We start from the raw sequence: 13,452 nt of genomic DNA on the forward strand, positions 1-13,452 counted from the left end.
GTAAACTTTAATTATAACAGCAAGATATGCATTTTACTTCCACTGATGTTTGTCAACTTGTGAACAGAAAATACAAGTAAAATATTAAACTATCATGTCATTACAATTTAGAACCTCAACACACACTCAGTCGTAAATTCTGAAAAAATTACATGAACTAGAGATAAGATGATGTACTAACAAAACAATAGTGAAAATCAAAATCAAAGAATTGAAGATCAATGAGGTAACAGAAGTAATATTAGTCCTTGAGAAGGCTAAAAAGTAATAATTGAAAACATAGCATCACTGTCTTGTATTCCCAAAAATCGAGTAGGCCTACAATGTTGAGATTAACACCATTTCACAATTGTGCCATGCAACACAGATACTACATATGTTTCAGAAAGAATCAGAATTAACATTACAATTTTTAGAAATGAAAGACAACGGCTGCTTGACTATTAACAGAAGAAAAGTAGAACAGGAAGCCTCAGTAATGGCATTCAAAAACACGAAGAGAGCTTATGATTTAGTGAGCTTACATATAGCAGAAGCACTTCCATATGCACCAGAGCAGTTACATACAGAGTATGGAACTAAATAAGTGTGGTGCTTGAAGATGTTGTTTAATAGTTCTGCTATCTGTACAGATTATTACAAGAAAGTGAGAGTGGGTGTAAGACAGCAAAATGTTACACAAGTGCAAATATGGCACACAGATTTAGTTTGCCAGGAATAACTGTTGAAGTGGACACTCAGCTGCACACACAAAACTGTTCTAAAATCAGTACTAAGGCCGTGGTCATTCTGTGGCACATCTACTCCTTGAAAGGTGTTAGCCATGCAAGCTTAGCAGAAGTGTTTCCATTAAGTTTGGAAAACATACATCTACATGAATCAAAAAGCAAGAGACCTGCCTGCATGGGGTGGACATCTGCCTGCGGATCCATGATATCAACTGATGCCTTCTCTTAGTCAAGTTGTGCCACAAATTGTTTTTCTCCCAAATTCTATTCAGTACCACTTCATTAGTTACACAGTCTACCCATTTAATCTTCACCATTCTCCTGCAGCACCATGCTTTATAAACCTCTATTCTCTTCTTGTCTAAACTATTTATCATCCATGTTCCACTTCCATACATGGCTACACTCCTGACAAACACCTTTGGAAAACACTTTGTATCAATTAAATCTGTCTTTGATGTTAACCAATTTCTCTTCTTCACAAACATTTTTCTTGCCATTGCCAGTCTACATTTCACATCCTCTGTACTTTGGCCATCATCAGCTTTCTGCCGTCCAAATAGCAAAACTCGCCTTCTACTTATAGTGTCTCGTTTCCTAATCTAATTCCCTCACCATCACCTGATTTAATTCGACTGTATTCCATTATCACCGTTTTGCTTTTGTTGATGTTGATCGTATGTCCTAAAAGACACTGTCCATTATATGCAGCGGCTCTTCCAAGTCCTTTGCTGTTTCACATAGTAAGACTTAGTTACAACATTAATTAAAGCATAAGTACCCAGGTTTATTGAATTACTTTTCAATGTGTTGCGGAAGCTGAATGGGGGGTAAAATGAGGGGTGGGTGAAAATGAGTCTCCAGTAATTTTTGAGTGTGCATAAACGAATTTTAATTTTGGAAGTTTGTAATTAAGATCTTCCTTTCAAGATGTCACTCAAAGCAAAACACCAGCACATTTACAGTACATAACTCCACATAGCCCACATTCTAATGGATGTCAAAAGAAACCGAAGATGCAAATTTTATTTATAGGCAACAGAACAGAATGGATTAAATTTATAAAAATTATTATAATATTGCAGGGCTAATATTAACTGTAACATAAGGCAAACATTTTATGGGTCCTGCATACATGCTATTCAATGGAGTGCAAGTTGTCTAACAGAATGATCTTTAATTTGCTTATAATTTACTATACTACTCACATGAAGGAACTTAAACTAACTAATAGACCTGAAATAAAATCTTGCAACAGCACAATCCTTCAATAAAATTTATTTTCATTCGCTGATTATAGAGAAGGTGGATATCTGCGTTTCATAACTTTTAGTTGATATGCAAGGTGGTGTAGAGCAATGACGATGGAATGGTCTCCAAACTAGCAATGTGAACAAAATAGAGTTGTACTGAGACAGCCTATTCAAGCCTCGCATTAAATTTAATTTCTCCCAGCTTGGTGGGGCCAGAGATTGTTGTTTCTAACTGGTATTGAGATCATTCAGATTTGACACTCTTTCTCACAAAAGATATGCAAACTACTCAGGAAAAACAAAATTTCTTAGCACATATTTACAAATGAATTGATAAGTAGTTATACCATTCAGAAATAATAAATGCAGTTGTGCCTAAGGACATGGAATCAGTCAAAAATTCACATTTTTGTTTACCAGTTAATACAAAACTTATGGCAAGCATGTAAAAGTTAATAATGCTTGCTTTGACACAGTGTATAAATTTGTTGAAGATATGCAGGCACATATTACACAGAATTTACAGTATGGTATGTGATTTTATTGATAATATATTAACTCAAGTATTTCTGTGAAGAAATTCTTCAATGAACTAATAATTAGCCAGTAATAAATCATCTACAGTCCACTTACACTGTATTTTATTAGGTGCTGAACTACTTATAATCAGTTAGTGAATGAAAATGTGTGTTCCTGAGAAATGAGTCTTCTTTCTGGTGCAAAGTGAGTGTTTTCCAGTATTGATGTCCAAATGCTGTTGCTTATGTATGCATTGGAGATAGATTTACTAGTTCTGACAAATTTCATTGAAGTATAAATATCATGACAACAATAATTGGTACATCCAGTTCGTCAAACAGTTTAAATCACAAGTAATTCACTTCACATGCTGTTGGGCTTCGAATACTTTAGCTTGGTTTGATGTGATACACCAAACTATAATACTGTGTGACCCAATGGAATGAAAGTAAGTAAAGTAACTTACATCTGGCAAAATTTGCATCCTTAATGATTTGGTTACGTGTTTCCACTGCTCTGCAGTGTGGTCCTTTCAACAGAATTTATTATGAAGCTGTAATGCAAAGAATTTAATGCTGTCAACCTTGTCTATCTACATGTCCTCACACTTTACATATATATGCTACTGACGAATGTTGAAAATTAGGTGAACTGATAAAGTAAGGAATGAGGAGGTTCTGTGCAGAATCGGAGAGGAAAGGAACATATGGAAAAACACTGATAATGAGAAGAGACAGGATGATAGGATACCTGTTAGGGCATGAGGGAATGACTTCCATGGTACTAGAAGGAGCTGTAGAATGCAAAAAATTGTAGAGGAAGACAGAGATTGGAATACATCCAGGAAATAATAGAGGACATAGCAGGTTGAGAACTATGTACAGCGACCCTTTATCTTTCTAAGCTTAACAGCAATGAATTAGCTAGAAACTTTTTATTAATCCCCATGAAAATTTTATTAGCAACTCTTCCTGGAACTATATTCGACTTGATACTTATCATAATGTACATATCATATGAAAACAAAACAAACTTAGAACATGGAAATTTTAAATGATTTACAGTCACTAATATAGAGAAACAAAATCTACTGACCCTAAGATCGTATGTAAGTAGTTCCCAGATGCATGAGGATGAATATTGTTGCGCGACACTCTTTCCTGTTAACGCAGTTTCCTTTCTGTTGACTAATTGTTTAGCAGAATCTTCAGTAACGCCATAATACTCCAATACATTTAAATGAATGTTGTGCAGCCAAACATCTCTGACAGATCACAGGCTATACTGACCGTATGTAATTTATTGTATTAGGGATCAGGTCCATTCTGACTGACGGTGTAAATAGAGTCATTTTTTACTTTTTTATTCTTGAGTCATCAGTCTTCTGACTGGTTTGATGCAGCCCACCACGAACTCGCCTCCTGTGCCAGCCTCATCACCTCAGAGTAGCACTTGCAACCTACGTCCTCAATTATTTGCTCAATGTATTCCAAACTCTGTCTTCCTCTATAGCTTTTGTCTTCTACAGCTCCCTCTAGTGCCATGGAAGTCATTCCGTGATGACTTAACAGATGTCCTATCATCCTGCCCCTTACTCTTGTCACTGTTTTCCACATTTTTTTTTCCCCTCCAATTCTGCGCAGAACCTCCTCATTCCTCACCTTATCAATCCACCTAATTTTCAACATTGATCTGCAGCAGCACATCTCAAATGCTTCAATTCTCTTCTGTTCTCCTTTTTCCACAGTCCGCGTTTCACTACCATACAATGCTGTCTCCAAATGTATGTTCTCAGACATTTCTTCCTCAAATTAAGGCAGCCCTTGTTTGATACCAGTGGACATCTGTTGGCCAGGAATGCCCTTTTTGCCAGTGCTAGTCTGCTTTTGATGTCCTTTCTCCATCCATCATTGGTTATATTGCTGCCTAGGTAGCAGAATTCTTTAACTTCATCTACTACATGATCATCAATCCTTATGTTAAGTTTCTCACTGTTCTCATTTCTGCTACTTCTCATTACTTTTGTGTTTCTTTGATTTACTCTCAAGCTATATTCTGTACTCATTAGACTGTTCATTCCATTCAGGAGATCATGTAATTCTTCATAACTTACACTCAGGATAGTACTGTCACCAGTGAATTTTATCATTGATCTCCTTTTGCCTTTAATTTTAATTCCACTCCGGAACCTTTCTTTTATTTCCATCATTGCTTCTTCGATGTATAAATTGAACAGTAGGGGGCAGAAGACTATATTCCTGTCCTACATCCTTTTTAACCCAAGCGCTTTGTTCCTGGTTGTCCATTATTATTATTATTACCTCTTGGCTCTTGTACATATTGTATGTTGCCCATCTCTCCCTATAATTTATCCCTATTTTTCTCAGAATTTCAAACATCTTGCACCATTTTGCATTGTTGAGTGCTTTTTCCAGGTCAACAAATCCTGTGAAAGTGTCTTGATTTTTCTTTAGTCTTGCTTCCATTATCAACCACAATGTCAAAATTGCCTCTCTGGTGCCTTTACCCTTCCTACAGCCAAACTGATCATCATCTAACACTTTCTCAATATTCTTTTTCATTCTTCAGTATATTATTCTTGTAAGCAACTTGGATGCATGAGATGTTAAACTGACTGCATGATAATCCTCACACTTGCCTCCTCTCACAGTCTTCAGAATTGTGTGGGTGATATTTTACCGAAAGTCAGACGGTATGTCGCCAGACATACATGCTACACGCCAACATGAATAGTCATTTTGTTTCCACTTCCCCCAATGATTTTAGAAATTCCGATGGAATGTTATCTATCCCTTCTCAATACAAGACTCATTTACAAAGTCAAAATGTGATTCTGGCAATATGTTATTTGTAGACAGATGGTTGAATTTTACCTTTTTAAAAAGGTTCGGGAAACCTGGCTTAAGGGAAATGAACGGAAGTTTGACAGTCTTTCTTTAACCCCTCTCTAAAGCACAGGCTTAACTACAGTTTTCTATCATAACCAGAATTTTCAGATTCTATGGTAAAACTTTTTCTTATGTTGTGTGAATAATTTATTTGTTATAATTGCTCTTGTGTATTCTAGTGCAGCATTTATTGTGCCCAAAAACCCCATAGACCTGAAATAAAGTGTCTGCTAGAGATCTTTGCCACACTACACACATGTATTAACAGTAAATCACTTACTCTTCAAGTCATCTGCTCCTTCTCCTTTAATTGCTCCAGTTTCCTACAGCATGTTTAATAACACAAGTACTTTCTTCCATGTTCTGAAGTATGGTTTGCAGTAGATTACAGTAACAGCAGAGCTGTTATCAGCATACACATATAGTTCCCATTTTTTCCACACAACATACTTTTATTTCTCATGTTATCCATAATTTTTGTTGGCTAGGTTTAAACAAAGTTATTTTTGGGAAAATCAGTTTTCATGCAATGTTATTAATAAACACGTTGTGATTTTCATTCATGTCATGAGCACTGTCAACATCCTAAGATAGTCTAGTTTCAGACTGTTATCTGCCCTTTTCAACTCAAATGTAGTAAATTTTGCACCCCTATCAGTCAAGGAGGAAAAGCTGAAAGGGGGAAGGAATATACAGAGGGACTCTACAAGGAAAATGAACTTGAATATAATTTTAGAGAAAGTGAAGAGCAACTAGATGAAGATAAAATGAAAGATACGATAAGTGTTTGAAAGAACATTAAAAGGCATAAGTCCAATCATGGTACCTGGAGTGGACAACATTCCTCAGAATTACTCAGATCTTTGGGAGAGCCAGTCATAGTAAAATGGTTTCACCTGGTATGCACTAGTAGGCATCATATATGAGACTAAGACTTCAAGAAGAATGTAACAATCTGAATACAAAAGAATTTAGGTGAGGACAGGTATGAATATTATCGAACTATCAATTTAATAAGACATGGTTGGAAAATATTGACACCAATTATTTATAGAATAATAGAAAGAGGGACGGAAGTTATGCCAAGGAAGATCAGTTTGGGACCTCCAGAAATGTAGGTAAGCACAAGGCAATACTGTCCCTATGGCTTATCTTAGAAGTTCAACTGATGAAAGGCGAACCTCAATTTCTAACATTTGTAGATTTAGAAAAGCTTTTGACAACATTGATTATATTCTTTGAAACTCTAACTGTAGAAGAGAGAAAATAGAGCAAAAGGTTATCCACAACTGGCACAGAAACCAGACTGCAGGTATGAGTTGATGAATCTGAAAAGCAATCAGTACTTCAGAAGGGTACACGGAATCATTGTGACCTACCTACGATGTTATTCACTCTGTGCACTGACCATGCAGTAAAGGAAAATGAGGAGGAATTTGGAAGGTGAAATAAAGTTCTCATTTTTGCCAATGGCACTGTATGTCTGTCACAGATGGCAAGGATCTTGCAAGGAAGTTGCATGAAGTCTAACATAATTTTAAATGTTAGGAAGTCTTTTCTGAAAGAACTTGGAGGGAGGGGGGGGGGGGGGGGGGGGGGGAAGAAAAGGATAGAGAGAGAGAGGTTGCACGGGACGTTCCACTTCAGAAATCATTAGGGGATTCAATATTCCAGAATCAACAGTGTCCAGAGTGTGTCGAGAATACCACATTTCACACATTATCTCTCACCACGGACAATGCAGGGCCCAATGGCTTTCACGTAATGACTGAAAGCAGCAGTATTAGTGCAGAATTTTCAGTGCTAACAGACAAGTAACACTGTATGAAATAATCACAAAAATCAATGTGGAATGTATGACAAACCTACCCTTACGACCATGTAGCGAAATTTGGCATTAATGGGCTATGGCAGCAGACAACTGATATGAGTTCTTTTGATAACACCACAAAATCACTGCAGCCCCTCTCCCGGGCTCATGACTTTTTCAGTTGGACCCTAAATGACTGGAAAACTGCGACCTGATCAGATGAGTCCAGATTTCAGTTGGTAAGAGCCGATGGTAGGGTTCGAATGTGGCGCAGACCCCACAAAGCCACGGACCCAAGTTGACAACAAGGCACTCTGCACGCTGGTTGTGTCTCCATAATGGTATGGGCTGTGTTTACAAGGAATGGAATGGGTCCTCTGGTACAATTGAATCTATCATTGACTGGGAATGGTTATGTTCACCTATTTGAAGCCCATCTGCAGCCATTTTTGGACTTCACATCCTCAAACAATGATGAAATTTTTATGGATGACAATGTGTTACATCACATTTGTTCGCAAAAGGTTTGAAGAACATTCTGGACCATTCATGTGAATACTCTGGCCACGTAGATTGCCCAACATGAATACCATCGAACATTAATGGGACATAATCAAGAGGTCAGTTCATACACAAAATCCTGCACTGGCAATGCTTTCACAATCATAGGCATCTATAGAGGCAGTATGGCTCAATATTTCTGCAGAGGACTCCCAACGACTTCTTGTGTCCGTTCCACATCAAATTGCTGCACTACGCCAGGCAAAAGGAGGTCCAACACGATATTAGGCAGTATCCCAAGACTTTTCTCACCTCAGCGTATATGGCAACTTGTGATGAATGTGGTAACACCTTTAAACTCCATCTAAGGACAAATGGTTGATTAATTTTGCTCCAAAGTTCTTATGTATTCTGATGCAATAAGCAAAGCTGGACTTATACAATGCCTGTGTGGCAAAAAATATTTCTGATGAGTGCTGATAAAATGAAAGAACTATTTGCACGAATCCAGTATGTTGGAATCACATTGTTTAGTTACTTTCTTGAACTCTTTTAAAATTTATTTGTTTCTGTCTCCATATCCTAATGAGACGTGGTGCTCTGAACCCTGAAACCACAGGATTGTACTGCTCATGACAATGGCTTATCCTTTAAACTGTTTGCTTTTATTTTCAGGCTGTCATGAAGGCTATGTCTAACTTAACTGTACTACTGATAGAATCAGCAGATACCACACTAGTTAGTGGCCATGCAGCCATTCCAATTAGCTACTGTTGCAACAGCCATTGCTCATTTACTGACAGGTATACGACAGATTTATCCTAATGTCCCTTATGAGATTTAATTTAATGATGATGATGATTATGGGTCTGTGGGGCGCTCCACTGCGCCGTTATCAGCACCCATTCCCAACCTTTGCTCAGTCCAATCTCGCCCCTGTCATGAATAATGATGGAATAATGAGAACAACACAAACACCCAGTCATCTCGAGGCAGGTGAAAATCCCTGACCCCGCCAGTATTTGAACCCAGGACCCCGTGCTCGGGAAGCGAGAACGCGACCGCGAGCTATGGACAGATTTAATTTAATGTGAATATTGTGGAAATAGCATTCTATCAATGACTGTCATCACAAAAGATCTCTTATTCTTGTCAAAGGGCAACATAATTCAACTAGAGATGTTCCCGAATTCCATACTTAAAAAGTATAGGCTTTACGAGAACTGAAGTAAAATATAGTTTGATTCAACTGATAAGTTAAAATACAGGTACCACTGAAATCTTTCAGATGCACACAATAGCATATGGTCTTTCAGTTTCTCACAGCAGCATTGATGTGCAAAATTATCTGTGCTTGAACTGCATTATGTTCAAGTTGAAATGGAGCTTTCATAGTTATTCACCTTCTATTTCATCAGCTCCTGACCTTATGAAGACTATATCTCTGAAACATTGAGTCTTAATTCAGACATAACAGACTCGAAAGCTGAGAGTTTTGTACATGCTTTATTGTACTCTTGTTGTAAATATGATGATAGGGCTAGTGCTACTTCCACCATAAAACCATGTCTCATCATAATACAACAAAGTGCATACATACAACTACTCAAATCAACTGAAGCAGTGGTTCAGATAACTCATTTTACATGCTCCAAAACGGCACTGGGGAATTTTGACAGCCAAAGAAACTGCTCACTGGATTACCAAGATTTTGGAACCTCTAGCATATGCTTCATCAACAATGAACACTGATGTACTTCATAAAAGTTAAAATGCATAAAAACAAGACACTGCACATGGACGTAGCACAGATGACACATCGAAAACGATCTGCTTTTCCAATAACCAACCCAACAAAGGCATTCTCTGGTAACAGAAATTCCAACAAACTTAATTTCTACATGAGTGGTTGTGTTGAGTCCATGCTCACAGGTATACATTATTACAACCTGATGTTTCATCTGGTACTATTAAGTGCTCTTGGAAAATCTGGACATAAGGTAAGGCATTCTGACTTGTTCGCAGTCAAAGTGTGGTGCTTTGGATGATTCCTCACCTACCTCCAGATGCCTCCTGCAAAAGGAGACTGAAGTCAGGTAGTAATAATTTATACATGCAACCAAAATTTGATACTAACACAGAAATATTTAATGTTTTGATGACATCTCTGTTTAAAATTAAAACATAATGACTCATTTTAATGGCACATGAGAGGAGACAAACCAAACGATAGAGAGAAAGTTTCATTAACAGTTTAGCTTTGAGAACTAAACAGGCACCATAATGGCATAAAGTGAATCAAATTTCCTTCTCAAAAACGAAACTTTAATAATAAGTAAATAATACCTGTGAGTGTAGTTTTCATTAGGCTAGTTAAAAAATATTTAACATATGGAGGCCTGACATATAACATTCATTTCATTCTGTTTATGTCATCAGTTCATGAAATCATTCCTTACATTTTCTATGGAGGTAGAATAGTTCTTTAAGACATCCTCAACTGCCATTTTATGAGACACAGAAATAGTCACTCTTAAGAGAACACATACTTTGTCAGCAAATGGAAAACTTGCACTTTATGTAGGACCTACCATGAAAATCATATTAATGTAAAAATACATAAATCTGGCAACAATAAGGTATTTCGGCATTGATCATGAAAGTGCACCACACACACTGTAATGAATTTGTTAAGTCAATGGGAGTGTACATAGTGAAGAGATTGGAGACGACTGCAGTAAGGGGAAGAGACAGGAACAGGCTATAGAGATGTCGAGGAAAGAAGTGAGAGGGCACAGGGCAGTAAGGGAGACAGTGTTACAGAGCATTTAGATATTTATCTACTATTCATTGTTTACTGTTACAGTTTCATACATGCTTGAGTCAATGAAAGTTAGCAAAATTGATGTGCTGCTTTGGACAACAAAGCCTGCACCCTACAACCTGTATACAGATACAAAAATAACTAATCACCCACAATACTTTCAGTAAGTAAAAATGGAAAAGTCATCTCCTTTGTAAGTTTGCTCCACAATAAAGCCTATTTCTTGGCTGTAGTTTTACAGGCTAAGTGTTTGACTAAATATCCAAATCAGATTTCCAGTTAGTCACACCTTCTTCAGTTAAAAGTTAAGTGGTGGACCCACTTGCATTTCTCAACATGGCACATACAAAAACATTAGGCTTCACTATGGGTCAGTCTGGCACCACAACCAGATTTTCTGCTTTCACATTTGTTGGCTTCACCAACTCACTACCAAACTGTCACCTTCCAACCAAACGCAGACCTTGGCCTGCACTACAGCTCAGTCTGTCACCACAAGCAAGATTTCAGAGGGGGAGGGGGGTGTTCAATACATAACTTCAACCCTTTCTTCTGTCAGTCACCAATTAACTTCCAAAAAGTTCTTTGCATATGTGAAAAAAATGTGAGGTTACACCACAGCTTTTAATTCGTGCAAGTTCTCATGTAACTGAATATACAAATTCACTCATTGTAAGAAGGCACACCACATCCAAAATACAAATGATTAGTAAATCTCTGGGCACCATGAATGTTTCTTTTGTTTTATGACCACTTTAACTTACACAGCTAACAATAACATCCCACATACATCCTTACAACTCTCGTCAACTACATGTCAACGTTACCTTTTAAGGATGCAGACACAGTTAACTGGTGGAGCATTGACTATATGAAATACATGCTCACGTTCAAGACCAAGTACAGCATACCATTCCAACTTACAAGGCTTCCGATAGTCTGGGTTTGACCCAAAGAATGTATTTTGATCCCACAACCAGTTACGATAAACGAATACATGGTTACCTATATAACCAGTCATAATGAAGTTTGATAATTACATGCCTATCAGCTGAGCAAAGCCTGGTACAAAGTGTGGTAATTCAACATTTTTTTGAACTGCCATTTCTCAAACAAATCGAAAGTTTGTCAGTGCTTCGTAACTACAATGTCTCTGTCTTACACAAGAACGACAGTAAAATCAATTAATGAACACTATAGAATTTCTAACGAATGGAGTGACCACAAAATAACGAGTGTGTTTTGTACTTTTATCATGATTTATTGGATTGGTCTAAAACACTTTCAATTACGCAGCAGCAACACGTGGACCACAAGCAACGTCGGCTAATCCTGTATCGTGCACAAACTGAAACCACACGCCCATTTTGGCACAGATGGGAATATAAGCAATTTGGATACTGTAAACACATGGTGATATTCTAGGTGAGTAAGGTTTCTGGAAGAATGAGTAACTACATAAGCAGTATTACGGTATATCCAATATTCTGGACCATGACTTACTGTATCTGCTTTAAACTGTATCCAAACCAAGTGTTAGTTGTCAACAAAGACGAACAAAATTACAAATACTACACGACACAAGATGACGTAAAAACAGGTTATCAAACCATCACAATCAACGTTCAATAACACGTACCATCATGGTCGTATAAAGTAACAAACGAGATTCCCGCCGCAACGCACCATAATATAATATTCGCTAAGTCTTTATAAGATATAGTTTCATTTCCTAAAAGCAACACTATGTGTTGAGGTGTCTTATTAAAATGTTCAGCACATTTTGAAACATACAGCATTTCATTTTCTAATGTTGTAGCGTATAGATGTCTTTCCACAAATTTATTCACGTGCGTCCAAATGTTTCCCACTGCCATAAAAATGGAATATACCACATGGCAACACACCCAAAGTCCACGACGGAAAAACATAGTGATTACACCTTCGTGTTAACAACATAATACAAGCCGACCGCTTATCACGTCACTTTCCCACACTCGTGTCTCAGCCGGGTCAAAGATCACAATAATCAGTGACCAGAGCCGCTTTATATCAAAGAGCATTGTTGAGGTCGATTTCACAATGGACGTCACCTAACGAAACAGAGCGCCAATACATGAAAGAAATTATTTCTAACGGTGGCATTCCATTCAGTCAAACCGACAACGGAACAGAATGGGAGAGAGTCAGAAGACAACGTCAAGGATGCCCGGGAACATAGTTTTGACGTTGCCACTGGTGGCGGAACAGTGACATCGTCTGCTACAAATGGAATTTAACCCATTAACACCCACCCCGTCTATATGGAGCTCCCAAAACCGAATTTCGTAGACCGATTTCCCGATAACGCTTCTGGGTGGTCACGTTAATACTTCAAAATAGACCTTGGAACTCCGCTTCTGTTTGCTGGTTTTCCAATCCCACATTCGATTTTCGTTACCATGTAAACGCAACCGGTTTTGAAACGTGCTTGGGCTGTCAGGTTGCTTCTTGTTTCTAAAAATTTTCAGCTAATATGGACGGGGTGGGTTTCTGTACAGCGAAGGATAAGTAGAAACATTAGACTGAAGCTGTTTACGCTTCGTCTAATTGAAAAGAAATAGCGATTGCGCTGACAAAATCATAAATTGTAACAGCCGTTTTTCAGGCGCCATATTTAACTGGGCTAGCAGATCTTAAGCCGGGTTCACACACGCAACGAAAGTATCGCCACAAGTAAGTCATTCTGAAGTGGCGCTGTGAGCAATTTGCAAAATGGCGTCACCTGTCTCAGCTGATTAAACGGCTGTACATATTACTAAATAAGATGTTTTGGAAACATAAAAATTGAAAATATTACTTACCAAAGTGTTTCTCGTCTCTCTTGTCTCGACTACACGTTTTAAGAACCGGTCTGCAGCTTCAAACC

At 37.8% G+C, this 13,452-nt stretch overlaps 1 protein-coding gene across 5 annotated transcripts in view; it reads right to left on the minus strand.

The window, feature by feature from the left end:
- LOC124554859 (dehydrodolichyl diphosphate synthase complex subunit nus1) overlaps positions 1-12,557 on the minus strand; it is a 32,364-nt gene extending 19,807 nt beyond the window's left edge. For 3 of the 5 annotated variants that reach the window (XR_006968478.1, XM_047128526.1, XM_047128523.1), the window contains exon 1: positions 12,184-12,557. Coding sequence is in view for 4 of the 5 variants with exons in the window: in XM_047128526.1 (XP_046984482.1) it covers positions 12,184-12,475 (292 nt within the window). In the remaining variant the exon portion in view is untranslated. Of the gene's footprint in view, positions 1-9,780; positions 9,794-12,183 lie in introns of all 5 variants that reach the window. The other 2 variants (XM_047128525.1, XM_047128524.1) reach the window with 2 other exon arrangements.
- Positions 12,558-13,452: the final 895 nt, after the last annotated feature.

This window comes from Schistocerca americana, chromosome X, assembly GCF_021461395.2.
Source record: "Schistocerca americana isolate TAMUIC-IGC-003095 chromosome X, iqSchAmer2.1, whole genome shotgun sequence".
Classification (NCBI taxonomy): Eukaryota; Metazoa; Arthropoda; class Insecta; order Orthoptera; family Acrididae; genus Schistocerca; species Schistocerca americana.